This window comes from Lutra lutra, chromosome 1, assembly GCF_902655055.1.
Source record: "Lutra lutra chromosome 1, mLutLut1.2, whole genome shotgun sequence".
NCBI classification, from domain to species: domain Eukaryota; kingdom Metazoa; phylum Chordata; class Mammalia; order Carnivora; family Mustelidae; genus Lutra; species Lutra lutra.
Window position 1 is genome coordinate 121,819,006 of NC_062278.1, and position 16,144 is coordinate 121,835,149.

The following is a 16,144-nucleotide window of genomic DNA, read 5'->3' on the forward strand; positions in this document are numbered from 1 at the left end:
AATAAGATGTACCCTGGGCTGCTCAGCCCACATTAGTATAAGGGAGTGAACTGCATGCCCCAGCCCCCTTGCTCCTGCTCTGGGAAACTTCTACCTGCCTCATGCTGGACCATCTTCCTGGCACATTGATTCTGTGTGCTCCCTTAGGACAACTCTTTATAGTTGGGAAGGTCTTTTCTAGGGCTGGCTGGGCCTGGCCTCAGGGCTCCAGCTGAACGATCAAACAAGGGTTCTCATGTGTACTGCATGTGCAATCATAGGTCCTGGACTGATGCAGAATAGGATGGTGTTCAGAGGCTCAGCATTAAAGCCAGAAAGGCTTCTTAGAGGAGGCAAAGTGGGAACTTTGCTCAAGCCGGAAAAAAATGTGAGTAAATCAGGGCCAGTAGAGGAAGTTCAGGCACAGGAGACATGGGAGGATTAGCGGGATACCAAGCGGACAGGAGGGACATCAAGTTAAATGAGAATCAGAGCCATTAAGAAAAAGAAGAAAAGATAGGATTGGGCTCTGCTTGGGAGTAGAGAGCACACAATAGAGGGCTATGGGTCACATCCTGGAGTCAGGCTATGGGCAGCAGCAAAAGTCGGGGGCCTAGGGCTGCCCAGTGGCTCTCAGGACTTCCCCACAGGGTCCTCCCACATGTCCAGCAAGCACTCTGATCCAAGTGTGCAAAGGCTTCAGAGGTTGTCTTACCCACACCTCTACCCATACCAAAATCACTGCCATGTGGTCCCACCAAGGGGCTATTCAGCCTGGGCTTCAGCATCTTCAGGGACAGGGGTTCACTACCTGATAAGATACGTAAGCACCTAACACTCCTGTGGAAAGACAGCTTCTCAGCCAATGTCATCTCACAGCAACAGCAACACTAGTATCACTATTAATACTACTAATAATAACAAGGAGTGCATTCTGTACCTCATATACTCCCATTGCATATTTTGCCCTCACCTCCTACCTCCACATTCCGAATCATCATCAGTCTCTCATCTTCCTTCTCAATAGGCAGGAGACACCCGCTGCTTGGTTTCTCCTCCCCAAACCACCTCCTCTCTCTCCCTTCTCTCCATTTTGTCTATTGCCCACCAGCCAGGCCAGCAGCAGCTCTGGAGTGAAGCCATACACTGTGAGACAATACTCATTCCTTCCCTGTGATCCTACCACTACTCCTTGTGGACCATCAGGATCACCCGGAGATAAATGCTCAATCCACAAGGCATGAGCACTTGGGTATATTTCTTTAAATGTGATCCTTGGTGGTCATTGCCCTTACCCCAGCCCCTGTGGGAGATTCTATAATGGAGGCCTACGATGGAGCTCAGGAACTAGCATCCACAGTGATGGCCGGTGCTCCAGTAGCTTGCCTTCAGTTACATCACAGGCCACCAAACTCTTCTTAAAGGTCCGGATAGTAAGTACTTTAAACTTATGGCCTTCTGGGCTCTGAGGAAATCACTCAACTCTGCTATTGTAGTTAGCAAGAAGCCATTGACACTGCCTATAGCAGGCTGAACAGTGGCCCCCCAAAATATCAGGTCCTAATCCCTGGAACCCATAAATGTTAGCCTATTTGGAAAAAAGAGTCTCTAGCTGTGACTATTCAAGGATCCTGAGATGGGAAGATTACCCTGGGTTATACGAGAAGGCCCTAAATGCAGTTACAGGTATCCTCATTAGAGGGAGGCAGACGGAAATCTGATGCAGACAGAAGAGGGAAAGGCAATGGCACCAAAGAGGCAGAGATGGGAGTGACATGGCCACAAACCAAGGAATGCCAGAAGCCACCAGAAGCTGGAAGAGGCAAGAGGCGAATTCTCTCCTAAGAGCCTCTGGAGACAGCACAGACCTGCTGACACCTTGGTTTCAGACCAGTAAACTGCTTTTGGATTTCTGGCCTCCAGAACCATGAGAGAATACATTTCTATTGCTGAACGCTACCAAATTTGTGGTAACTTGTTACACAGCAGTAAGACACAGCAATAGGACACAAATACTACCTAAACAAATGCACATGGCTGTGTTCCAATCAAATTTTACCTACAAAAACAGGTGGCTGGGGGCGCCTGGGTGGCTCAGTGGGTTAAAGCCTCTGCCTTCGGCTCGGGTCATGATCCCAGGGTCCTGGGATCGAGCCCCACATGAGGCTCTCTGTTCAGCGGAGAGCCTGCTTCCCCCTCTCTCTCTGCCTGCCTCTCTGCCTACTTGTGATCTCTGTCTGTCAAATAAATAAATAAAATCTTTAAAAAAAAAAAAAAAACACAGGTGGCTGGCTCACAGGCTATAGTTTGCTGACCCCTGAATCAGACATTAAAAGATCCAGGTGCACAAGATAGGTTGGAGAGAAAAGTCGGAAATAAATATTTGGAAGCCATTATTCAGAAAAATAAATAGATACAAACACTTAATTGAGTTCCCTTTGCAAGGAAGGAGAGATAAAGAGGAGCCAGAAAAAATTATCCTCTCCTATCTGATCCACTCAGAGGTGAATCCAAATAAAACCTCTGGGAGTGTGTGAGGTAAACAGACTCCTCCAGCTAGAGCATTTTCCATAGGGACCTCAGTGGCCCATGAGGGACCTGACTGGCCAGGAAGGGGTTGGGAGGTCAGGTGTATGTGTGGGGGTGCCGGTAAGAGGCTCCCAGCCATGGTTGTGAGTGTCCTCCAGAGCACCCAGCTCTGGGTCAGTGCCCCCTCTCCTCTTTCTGTCTGCTCTGGAGCAAGGATGCAGCCAGCCACGCCGAGTGCCGCACACCCCTGCCACAACTTCTCTCACACACCACGAAGCAACTGTCTAGATGCATGTGCACCCACACACTCTTCCAGGTCCCTTACAGAGCAAAGTTCCACCGACACTCACCAGACACGAAGGCCACTTTTTCCTTTAGGATGGGAAGGACATCAGAAGCTTTCAAACCATCATTCCGAAAAGACCCTGTGGGATGACAAAACAGAAGGAATTGGGATGAAAGAGGTCAGATGGCTGAATCCCTGGGTACTTCCCTCAGCACCCCAACCCCATCACGCGCCACAAAGTTGTGCCTTGTTCAGGTGCTACAGCCCAGCCCAGTGGAACCAATGGAACAGGAGAAGGTCCACAACACAGAGGACACTTCCACATGATGCCAGGCCACACGGGTGTCCCTTCAGGGAGAGGACAGTCCAGATTGCCCCCACCACACATACAAAGTTCCGTGCCTTGCAGGCAACGGCCACAGCCCTGCTGCTGTGGGCAACTTGACGACGGGGCTTTTTAAAAGCCACTTTGTACCTCTTTGCCTAGCATGGTGTCTGGTACACTCAGTAAACACCAATGGAACAGGTTAATTAATATCAGGATGGACCACAATACCCTAAGTAATTGTTTTTGCCTTTCCTCTACCTGGCACAGGGACTCTTAAGTTTTCATTGTACAAACTGTAAAAGTAAACCATCATATCCCTAAGTGGGAAGCAAAATTGAATGCAATAACCCTTCTTCCTCCTCCCCCTCAATGTCACCCTCAGCAGTCCACAACAGACAGGAGGTGGGGAGACACCAGTCTCCTGGGAAGGAAATGCACTCCCTTCTTTAGCAACTCATTCTCTGCCTAAATCTCCCTTCTCAGCTGCAGAGTCCCTTCTGGGGTCCAGCTGACTTCCTATTAGAGGGTTGGAGGCAGAGGTCTGGGGCTCACATAGAATGGAAAATAATGATGTGCCTGGAGAAACAATAGCCTCAAAGGACAACCCAGCCTGGTACGAGTACAAGGCACGTGGGAAGAGAAGCCCCCGCGTGCGCACACACACACACATACACATAAAACCGCAGCCAGCCCACTGCAGCCTTACATTTAGCCCAAGCACCCCACAAAGACTCTCAGGGAGAGCCAGCCCACACCCTGTGAGCCATAACTGGGATCTCTGCTGTGGATCACCACCAGGGACATCACACGCAGGGACACCGGAAGAGAGGAGGTTCTGCGTCAGCTCAGTGTAACAGAACCAGGACCACCGGCAACCGCTCAGGTGCCTTTCTCTGCATGGCTTATTCCCTTGTGGTCCCAATCAGATAATCTGCAGAGAAACGAACTGGGAAGATGGTCCCCACTCAGGGCTGTCTCAACCTCTAAACCCTGACTGCTTCGAGACTCGCCTGGGAATTCTGGCAACAGCGCAGGGTTACAATCACTGGCCTAGGGAAGGGAAATGAGCCAGTTGCACACTCAACCAAAGAAGAGGAGAGATGTGTCTTCAGAATGCCAGTCTGCCGTGGTCGCGGGTTATGCCTTAACCCCAGACAAATTCCCAAAGTGTCGCTGACCATTTCACCTATTTCTTCTTCATTTTTTTCACCTCATGAAGACAGTGAGCCTTTTCATTCATCAGTCACTCCCCTTTGCTGGCCCACAGGACCTAATGCTGGAATAACCCAGTAAAAGGCTCATTTTGAGAAGAACGTGGGCCAAAGAAGAAGAAAAACATAACACAACAACAACAACAACAAATCTCTAATGATAAGCATTGTTTGTACAGATCTTTACACTCTGACCTTATGTCCCAACAAAGAAACTATTAAATCTCACTACTAGAAACCACTTAGAATCCATATAAATTATTATAGAATTTACAAATAGACACATAGGTTGTTTTTTGGTTTTGTTTTTGTTTTTCCTAATTCATGCAGTAAGATGTTTCAGCTTCCTCGGCAGGGGAGAGTCCAATCCAGCTTTACCAACTAGACAAGGATCATCTTTAGCTGGTGCATGAGTTGTTTGTGTAAAAGGACACCTCTGCATTAAAACAGCCTATTTTCATATATGAAATACATCTTTGTATACATCAGTTTTAAAACATTCTCCTCTCTATCACTACATACACCTTCATTTCTATAGGAAAAAATTTTAATAAGAAAAGTTAAACTTCAGTCCTGTCTGCTTCCAGATTTTTTATGAGTTCAAAAAGAGGAAGGCCCAAACGAATGAGATTTGACAAGAATGACATAACCCTCTTTTCTTCAAAACACCTGTCCTATTTTTTCCACTGCTCTTCCTCTCCCCCACCTCCCTTAAAGTATATAATACGGCTCTAATTCCACGAAGTCCCCAGACATTAAGGAAGACCTTGGAATTCATTATAATGGAAGCATAAGATTTCCTATCCTACCCCCTCATGGCTCCTACCTGTGGAGGGAGAGCTAGAGGGAGCACTGAATTCCATCCCTCACACCCCACCCATCATGCCCCACCTCTTCCTTCTCCCCTCCAGACTCCAGGGCCTGAGAGAAAGGCAGTGGCTTGTCCCGGCAGCTTGCAACCATTGGCCATTGGCCCAAGTAAATTTCAGTATCTTGGGTTGGTCTGGTCTAAGATTCCCAAGGCTTCCTCTTCCCAGGCCAGAGTCTTCCCCCATCTGGTTTAGACCACAGCTGAACTACCTCCCAGGTTGTGAGCCTACCATAAGAAAACCTAAAGTGTCTAGATTTACAAAATCCTTAACTAGGGGATAATCGTTTCCAACAACAACAAGATTTTTCACATTATAAACGGATTTGCTCCAGGGTTTCTTTAAATAAAAGGTGCCCTAATGGTTTGAATTAGTTTTTCATTTGCCAAAAATTGAATTACAAACAACTTTTCAACAATATTTGCATTATGTAAAGCCAAGTAGAGCTAAACTAATTAGCCCAGCAGCTCAGAAATTGGTGACCTTGAGTAGAAAACCTATTTGCACTGGCTGAGGGTCCTATGTATCAATTCCCCCTGGCCCCTGTGAAGCCAGCTGTCGGGATATATAATAAAGGAGAAGTCCATTGAACACTAACTCAAACAGGACCAATGAAATAGCAACATGTTTTCACTATCAGGTACATGTCTGGGCAGCCTCATAGAAAATGTTTAATAAATATTTGATGAAAGGATAAAGAAATGAATGAAATGGTAACCATTTCTCAAGTGACATGCGCATGGTCAGTGGCCTCATCTGTCACACCAAGGGCTGGTGATCCACATAGACGATCTCCAGGGTCCCAGTCAGCTCTGATAGTTTGAGGCTTTTTAAACCTTTTCTTCATATTTATTGGCCTTTAAGATCCTCAGATTATCAGATCAATATGCTTTGAGAGAAAGTGCTGGAAACAAACTCCCAGCAAGGTTCAATGTGCTTTGGGAAGATAAACAACTCTTCTCTGGCCTCTCAGGGCATGCTTTCCCAGGAATCAGTTTCAGGGTCGGGATGCCGAAGACACATCAGCCCATTTTATGAACAGCCCAAGTTACCAAAACGGAAGGCTAGTGATGGAAGAACTTCTATGAGGCACCCATACCTCAGAGGCAGCAGGCAGACCTGACCTGCACTTGCTATCTCTGAACAAAGTATATTTGATAATAGCACCATGACCCTACAAATTCTAGACCCACCGTAGATCAGCTTCCCCCCTTAAAAGGAAAGCCTGTTGAAACAGCAGCCCCCTTGCTAGAGCTAAAGAAAGACCGAGAAGAAATAAAAGCCCCTGTGCTCTTTGGAGTCACTGTAGGAAAAAAAAAAAAAAAAGAACCGGAGGGCACCCTCAGGAACCTGACCCAAGGTGAGTTTCCTGCTTTCTCTTAAGGACAAAGGCATTCAACACTAATCCCACCCCATTTGTGTCCTGCTGCTGTCAGAATTACGAGCCTGCTGTTCGGTTAATTAGCAAAGTTGAAATGCTCCGCATCTATTAGGGAAGTAAAAATTACCACAGCCACCTCCCCCGGGTCTCCAGCGTGGGACTTCTCTGAGCCCCACTTCTGCCATGTCCTCTCTCCAAATGTGCTGTGCTTACGTTGCTGCTGCCTGCTCCCCTTGACCTCTTCCTAGTCAGCCTTCCCCACGCGGCAAAGCTCCCCTCTCCCTTACCCTGGCTCCCAGCCTCTGCAGGACCCCGCGTGGCAACAGCGGGACTGGCCCTGGTGTCAGAGGTCCTCCGTCTGTTGTTTCACAGTTCCAGGATGGCAGGGAGGATCCCAGGGCAGCTGTGTGCCTTGTGCCCCATGCTAGGCTCCTCTAGAAAGCAGTGCTGATTTCTACAAGTAAAGACACCAGCAGCTAAGTTTTGAGCAACTGGAGGTGCAAGCCACCAGGGTGCCCATGGATTGTTCTTTATTTCTTTTCGGTTCTCAGCCATACCCCCTTAATGTGCACTTACTGAGAAGTGACTGTGGAAGTATTTTAATATTATCTCATTGCCTTGATTGGGCCTGACCCTGTGTCACCCGTGCTCAGGTAGGTCTCCACCTCATTTTCCCCCTCCATGCCAGTGTGTCCAGCATGGAAGCCTTGATCAGAGTGGCCCTGACTCACTGAGCTGCTACACAGGAGACAAGTGGTTTCAGCTGAGAGTTCTAAGAGCTCATGAGGCTGAGCCTTAGTTTGGGTATAATTGGGACTGTTTCCTATTTCCACAGCCATTCTTCCATCAGTTCTTCATTGAGCACCTATTATGTGTTAGGCCTTACGTTAGGCATGGTGGTTCTTAGATAAATAAGCAAGGGACCCCACTCTCCAGGGGGCTTGCAGGCAGAGATGGACAGGTATGCAGATAGGACAGCGAGCTGTTATCAGAGAGAGGACGTCACCTGTACAGAATGCAAGGGAACTCAAAGGAAAGGTGCATCCTAAAGCTTTCCTACTCAAAGTAACAAGCCTCCCCTACCAACTAGAATCTTCCTAGAGATGCATAATCTAGGCCCTACCCCAGACTGCAGAATCAGAACCTGCATTTTAACAAGAAACCCCAGTGATTCGTATGCATGGTGCATTTGTGGAAGATCTATACACCAACATCTGTCTTCGATTTCAGAGCTGCCTCAGAGGCAGAGATGGATACAAGCACCCTTTAGCCTAGTCTAAACAGAACCTCTCAAATCTAATCTAGAGCTGCTCATCACCCCTCCCACCTCCACCACGGGAAGACCCCCTTGCCACCACCCAACAATCCCAAAGACTCAGCCACTTTCCTGGAACCCATCACCCAGATTCAGCTCTGAAGTAAAAAGGCTATGGGAGAGATAGAGGAGTTTCCCCTCCAGGGCACTGAGACTGGACCATGTCTTGTTTTTTGGTAGTCAGAGTGGTTATAAATAATACCTGTCCAAGCTGCTCAGGATTTTGATGGCTTAACCCAGTCCCTCATGTAGCAGATATTTTAGTTTCGCAACAAATCTCCTCACTACCCCAACCCTCAGAGCCCTGTCTTCTCTAACTGCTCTCAGTATCATACATACATTTAAAGACCAAGAAACCATCTCTGCCATGCCCTGGAAGACAAGGAGCCAGTCAGGTTCATGCCTCTTCATCGCACCTGCACTCCCACCCACGGGTACAAAGCCCTGAACATGGGGCAATACTGGATGAGAAAGAGGGGAAGGAGAGGTGTCCCCACCCGAGAGAGCGCCACACCTAATGAGAACACAGTGCTCATCTCAGGCAATCATCTTCCTAGGAGGGGAGACCCAATTTCTGCCCTCTGAGAGTTTTCAGCCCAGTAAAATACCTAGTGCCCATTTCCCCTGACACCCAGAAGCTACCAGACTCTGGAGGAAAAACAACTTCTGGTTCTGAGGTTCTGATGAAGACCCTCCTGCCCTGTCCTAGCCTGGCTGTCCTATATCCCCTATATCCTGATTATTACTGCCACTACCCACTAACTTACCCAAACAGAAACATGGGAGGCCTCCTAGACTCCTCCCACTCCTATACCCCAAATACCAGTTCAGTTGCTTGGTTCTGCTGATTTTACCTCTTTTATCCCTCCCAAATCCATCATTACTTCTGTGTAGTTTCCCTGACCTTCCCGTCCAGTTGAGTCATCCCTGACTACACCTTGTATTCTCTCTCTCTCCTGAAAGTCATTTCCATGTTTTCATTCTACTCACCATTAACGGATTCCGACACCCTGGGGTAGGGACCATGTCTTACTCTTTGCCCTGCACTTAGCACAGTGCCTATCATGCAAAAGAGACTCCAGAAATACTGGACTGACAATTAGTATGCACAATCCTAAGAAGACGGAGAGTAAAAGTGGTGAGTAGGAAGCAAGGAGGTGGTCTTTGAACCAGGGTTCGAGTAAGGATAGGGCCATAGAATGGTGTCCCAGTGGCAAGCAGCATATGCCAAGGCAGAGAAGATGGGGTGAACAGGGCATGTGCCAGAGATGGGGAGAGTATGCAGGCTAAACAGTAAAGCAGGGTTAGGGAGTGATGGAAAGGAGGGCATGGAGGTGGTAGTTGGGCTCTCTGATCGCACTCTGTCTGGATATCTCAACAGGGCAGGTTCCTGGGAAGGCAACAGCAAAGATGTGGCTGCAAGTGCCTTCAGAAGCTCAGAGAGCTGGGACTGCATCACCACACAGGCCAGAGCCGGGTGGCACCTGGCTGGTCCAAAAGGAAGGCTGTGGTTCCAGAAAAGAGCTGGAACCAGCAGGCTCTGACTGTAAACTTCATGTCACATTCTACTGTGTAAGGAGCTGGGGGAAGATGGGACATGTGACCCTTGCTGAACTGGGTGCTAGAATGTGAGGGCTGGGGGCGCCTGGGTGGCTCAGTGGGTTAAGCCTCTGCCTTCGGCTCAGGTCGTGATCTCAGGGTCCTGGGATCGAGCCCCGCATCGGGCTCTCTGCTCAGCAGTGAGCCTGCTTCCCCCTCTCTCTGTCTGCCTCTCTGCCTACCTGTGATCTCTCTCTCTCTCTCTGTCAAATAAATAAATAAAATCTTAAAAAAAAAAAAAAAAGAATGTGATGGCTGGGGGCACTAGAACTTTATCTCTTTTTATCTTCTCCTGAAGTCCAAGAGAAGCAGGAACCATGCTTGTTTGTGAGGTACCTGAGAGGCCAATAGGAGGCTGGGAGTTTGAGTAAGACCCCATGAAAATTCAACATGGAACTGAATGATAGAGGAAAGAAACTTAAGGACATGGTCCCTTCTGTGTAGGGACTAGATGGGCAATGCCCCAGGAGGGCACCTGGGGTTGGGAAGGAAGTCATTGGTAAACAGAGGCAATGATCTCCATTCCCCTCACTGTCCCTTCTCTCCTTCATGTCTTTTCCTGTACTAACACACACACACACACAGAGGCAGATGGAGGTGAATGTCTCCTCTCCTCTTTACAGATGCTAATGAGCTATTGAGGAAATTGAGGAAACTGGCTGTTGGAAAACTCCTCCAGCGACTATAAATAAGTCCCTTGGAGCTCTAGTTAAAGCAACTGCCACTGAGGCAGGAAGCGCGCACTGACAGGAAGAAATCAATCTGGCAGAGAAGGAGGCTGGGCAGCTTTGTGTCAGCAACAGAACACATAGCATGGTGTAGAGATCCACCTGCCTCTCCCCCACCTGCGGATCTGTCCACCCACACTGAGGCCGGCTGCCGGAAGCCACCATCCCTCACCACGGACACCTGCGAGCGCCAAGCCAGCCCAAGCAGCATCAGCCGCTAGCTCCCTCTCTCCTAGCAGAACTCAGCTCCTCCCTGGCACTTCTATCAGAAGGATGTTCACAAGCCTCAGCTAATCTGATTTCGATGCAAAAAGGGAGAGGGGAGGGAAACAAAAACATGGGCTCCTCTATTGGTAAAGGCTAAACACTAAGCTTTTCCAAGCCAGTTGACTAGGTCTCATGCAACATGACACAGCAGTCAGGGACTTGAGAGGACAGGGGCCAGACTGGCCAGTCATTCCACCCGGGAAAAGCAATATCTACTTTCTCCAAAGTCTGACACGCACTTGTCCGTCACTCCCCACAATGACTGTTTCCTGCCCTATGTTCTACTGAGCCGTGTATCTTGTCCAGGGTGTCTTCCCCAATGCCTCCTCTCCTGCCCAGGCTGGGCTGGTTCCTCCTTCTCTGTATGTCACGTGGCAGGCCCCTCACTGTTGTGCCATCTCTGCCGCTCTATCTGGATCCCTCTGGAGACCCTAAGCTCTGGGGTCCGGGGGGGGGGGGGTGATCTGGAGGCTTATCTCTAAGCACACAGCTTAGGAACAACTCAGGACAGATTCTTATTCCCCCCCAGTGCCACAGTGCCCTCCACACCAACAACCAACAGCACCCACTGGCTGCTGTGCCTCTTCCTACCCTGGTCCTTCGCCCTGCCTGTTTCTACCCCCATCTTCATCTTTCTCTCTCTCGGGCTTCCACATGAACTCTAATTGTGGCCAATTTCAATATTAACTTTCTAAAGTTAATATTAGATATAAAGCCCTGGCTAATGGGCTACTTTTGAAGAGCAGAAATTTGTAACACCGTTGCTAAATTAGCTGCGTTAAAGATCACTAATAATTAGCACTTTACACATGTGGGTAACACCTCTCTAAGCCCAGCTAATGAGCAAACCGTTTCTGTTTATTCTTCACAAGATTTAATATTAGCTGAGTTGAGACCTCAGCTGCCACACACACAGGCTCACTCACTCACCCTCCCTCACTCCCTCCTTCCCTGGAAAGCTTGACAACATTCAGTGTTCTCTGGATATAAGAAAATGGCCACTTCAGAAGAGATTATGTCTGACCATCACTTTTTAAAAACTGAATCTTTGCTAACAGACTAGGTTATTTAAAGTGCTCGTACCTCATGGATAGTAGTGTTGGTGGTAGATTTATTGTCTTTTTGCTACACCGAGTATTACTCTTAAATGGGTCCTCAAAGTAACACAGAACATTAGCCAGTGGTGAATTAGTCAGTGATGAATATGAATCAACTGTTAAACATTCAGTATATTTAGGGGCGCCTGGGTGGCTCAGTGGGTTAAGCCGCTGCCTTCGGCTCAGGTCATGATCTCGGGGTCCTGGGATCGAGTCCCGCATCGGGCTCTCTGCTCAGCAGGGAGCCTGCTTCCCTTCCCCTCTCTCTGCCTGACTCTCTGTCTACTTGTGATCTCTCTCTCTGTCAAATAAATAAATAAAATCTTTAAAAAAAAAACATTCAGTATATTTGCTTATATATTTAGAGAGAGTTACAGAGATATTCAGAGGTGGAGGCAGAAAGTGTGTACTGTGGTTCAGACATATAGAAGGCTCAGTCCTTGGGACCCTCACTCTCAGTCCCTTTCCCTCTTCCCCAGTGTGTGTATTTGAATTTTAATTTAATCAGGAAATGACTTCAGGTTAGAGATGAAATTATTGATCTGAAAATCCAGCTATGGCCTCTGTCACTGTGGAACAGTAGGTATGCAAACACAAAATGGTGCTGTACCTACTCACTAACCCCCCACTCTGCCCTGCTCCCCAGAGCTGGAAATGCAGGTAGCAGTAAAGCAGCAAAAGCTGACTGCAAAACTCAGAGCAGGAGACCCTCATAGGCAGCTCCTAAATCAGTTCCTCTCATCTCAGCGCAGAGCTTTTCTCCACTCCTACCTCCAGACTTTCTGACTCCAGAGCTGTGCCATCCTTGCCCTAGTCTTACTACCCATCAGTGGAAGCAATGCCACAGGGACGGAGTGGGCACAGACCGGACACAGGTCCATCACAGACACGAAACACCTAGGGCCAGAGTAACGACCAGGATTGTAGAATTGCAAGAGCAGCCTGACAGGTGAGAAAACTACACCCCAAGGTCATATTATTGAATAAAGTTCAGCAAACTAAAGCACCTCCTCCCACTTCAAGGACATGTATGCTGCTGTCCTTGGTCCTGAGCTAGTTGCCCAGTTGCTGCTCAGAGTGACTGCTGTCCAGCCAGTCCTAGGATATATGAACCGAATGGGAAAAAGTCAGAGATGAAAGAGATATTAAGATATATCAGAGAAATAAACAAATACGAAGACGTGTTGAAGGCACACAGACACGGAGAGATTACTGGAGAGAATAAAAAGACTTGTTTTGATACTATTTTTAAATAATTGCAGTAGCCAAGAAAGGTCTGAGCACATCATACACATATACACACACATGCACACACACACACACACACACATTCCCCTCCCATGGAAATGAGACAGCATAAACTCCTTATGGATCCCAATACTATGTTTTCTGGTTAGTCATATTTGTGGTAGATGGATTGGCCATGGAAAAATTCCTAGAGTTTTAAGTGATTTTTAAATCTTTCCTTAGGTTATTACCTTGGGTATCTAAACACTACCCAATTCATTCTGACAAATATTTATTGAGCACATATATGTTTCAGGCAGAGTTCCAATCTCTGTGGGTAAAATGATACAAAATGTAGAGTTCCTGACTCTGTAGGACTTTTAGTCTAGGGGGTGAATTGGGCAAATCAACATGTAATTTTAATATCATATAAGAAATACAAAGATAGAGTTACATGCAAGAGACAAATGTTCAGAAAATACCAAATATTCAGAAAATACCAAAGGGATGATAAAACTCAAGCTCTCAGACATTGTTTAAAAATTGAAAAAGCAGTATCTAGAAGAGAGACAAAGGGTTATGGGATCCTCAGCAAGGTTCTAGACCAGACAGGGCAGTAGTGAGAATCAAGTTCTCTCTGGTGGGTTTAGGGGAACACGGAGAAGAGTTGCTAAAGCATATGTTTTCTTTTTTTTCCCATGACCTAGACCCTCTCCAGAGTAACAGAAAGATGAGTTAATGTTTGCCAGAGATAAGCAACCAAGCACCCCCTGTGAACCTAGCATAACCAGGAGCCAGCATAAGCTAGGAAAGTACCAATTTCAAGACAGTCTGGCTCACGATGCCTGCTACTTCTTTAGAAAGAAGCGTAACAATATCAAGTGCTAAATAGGACACCAGAGTAATCCAAATATCTCACAAAGCTAGAATTTTTCTCTAGAATTATGGAAAACAACAAGAAGGGAGGGACACTGCCTGCAAAGAGTTGCCTAGGTAACTCTCAACTCAGCTTACCAGAAGACATACTAAGCCACATATTCCAGAAGCACCTAGTAAACCAAACCAACCTTCCTAACCCTGCCTCAAAAATGTGTGTGGTTGGGGAGGGCCATAAACCTCATGAACCTTCATGCCAATTATTGCATATATGTCCATGAGTACTCAGTTTTCCAAGAAAAGAATCTGTGCAATTCTAATTTTCTCCAGATTTTCAAAACGGGTCAATGGTACCCTAAGTAGCTGAGAACCATTTGTCTAAAGCAAGGTCAAAAAGAGACCTTACAATCTCTCTTGAGTTCTAACCACTGCATCCTATCATCTACCATCTGCCCTACTCATGGTTCACTTTCTTCTAACACTCATGGACTAGATGGAAACCTGTGTTTGGGCTGGCAGAAAAATTAACTGAAAAGGAATGACTTAGATGCCTCAGCTTGAATAGAAAGAAGCTGAGGCAGACGGTAGAAAATGAAGACTAGGTACAGGACCCCATTCTCTAGGGAGGTCAGTGAGAGCGGGTGCTCTCACTGCGGTTATTGCGAGCCAGAAGTGAGGTTCAGTATGAAAGGAGTTTTACAGACCCTAGGCAGTGCCTTTCCTAGAAGCCTTCCTATTAGAAGATTCCCTGGCCTCTAACCCCTACTAGTAGAGGGAGAACAACGTGACCCAAGTCCCTTCCTAGATACATGAGGGGTTCTGGTAAAAGTTAGAGCCAGCAGATTAGGTCTACAAAGCTGCTTAACAAGACCTCTTGGAGTCTGGTGGGAAAAGAAGGGGGTTCTCAAGGATTCTGAGGTAGGTAGCCCCAGCAGAGCACGCCTGGCCACTATCTACTCAACAAGCTGTTTTTTTGCATGAGATGATGAGCTCCCCCAGGGCAGGCAAAACCTGAGAGGCAGCTCACAGCCCTGAGTAAAGCCCAGGCTCTGCATTCAGAGAGAACCAAGTCTGACTCCCAACTCCAGAATGTATTAGCTGTGTGCACTTGGGCAACTTACTTAACCTCCCTGGGTCTCTGTTTCCTCACCAGAGATAAAAAACAAAAACAAAAACAAAAAAACTACTTCACAGGCTGTGGTGATAAATAAGAGACAAAATCTATATGAAGGAACCATACACATAACTGATGGCTAAGTAAATATAACACCCCTTAACTTCTTCCCTGTTCATCTTGGAAGCCTTAACATGTGGCCTAGTACAACAGATGTGTATTATTAAGTGTTGATTATGTCAAACAAATGGTGAGTATACAAGTTGAATAAAGAAAACTCAGTAATAAAGTAAACGGCAGCTGAAAAATGCCTCCTCACTTTCCCACTACATACCCATAAGCCATGATGCTCACACTCATCCATGGGGTACCTCTGAATTTTTATTTTTTTCTAGCCCTTACCCAATCTGAGCTGTTTGGCAAGTGTTCCAACCTCGGCTCCCCTAGCCAGTTTCCTCAGATGTAAGGAAAGTCTCCTATGCTCAAAAGAAGACCAGCTGCTGATAGAGCTCAGCAACTACTTGCCCCTTCCACCTGTGTCCAGAGGGCTATGGTCATGGGCATCCCTCCCACTGTGATTTCTAAGTGTTGGAGCCTGTAGCTGCCAGCCTCATTCTTTCTCTCCCAGCACCCGTCTCCCACTGCCTTTATGATGCTGGGCTCCAGACAAATGTATATGGGTCCACGTGGCATTTCTCAGAAGTACCCGTACCCCAAACGCATGTCAATGACAGGCCACTGTCTAAGATGAAGCAGCCCTCATATCTACCTTTAGGTGAAATATTCAGAGCCCCATAAGGAATCCCAGCTGCCTGAAGGGAAAAAGAGTAAGAGGCCCAAAGAAAGTCCACGATAGCCAAACTGTGGAAGAAGCCGAGATGTCCTTCAACAGATGAATGGATAAAGAGGATGTGGCCTTGGGGCACCAGGGTGACTCAGTCGATTGAGCATCTGCCTTCACCTCAGGTCATGATCCCAGGGTCCTGGGATTGAGCCCCATATCAGGCTCCTTGATCAATGGGGAGTCTGTTTCTCCCTCTCCCTCTGCTGCTCCTTCTGCTTCTATTCTCTCACTCGTGCTCTCTCTCTCTCAAAAAAAAAAAAAAAAAAAAAAAAAAAAGACAATGTGGTCCATATATACAATGGAATATTACTCAGCCATCAGAAAGGATGAATATCCAACTTTTGCATCAACATGGATGGGACTGGAGGAGATTATGCTGAGTGAAATAAGTCAAGCAGAGGTACTCAATTATCATAAGGTTTTACTTATTTGTGGAACATAAGGAATAGCTTGGAGGACATTAGGAGAAGGAAGGGAAAAATGAAACGGGGGAA

General features: G+C 47.1%; 1 protein-coding gene across 25 annotated transcripts in view; it reads right to left on the reverse strand.

Annotated features, from left to right (window-relative positions):
- Nucleotides 1-16,144, reverse strand: part of KALRN (kalirin RhoGEF kinase) — a 675,882-nt gene that overhangs the window by 484,146 nt on the left and 175,592 nt on the right. For all 25 annotated transcript variants that reach the window (XM_047734954.1, XM_047734936.1, XM_047734961.1 and 22 more), the window contains exon 2: nt 2,859-2,933. In XM_047734954.1, coding sequence (XP_047590910.1) covers nt 2,859-2,933 — 75 coding nt within the window. The remainder of the gene's footprint in view (nt 1-2,858; nt 2,934-16,144) is intronic.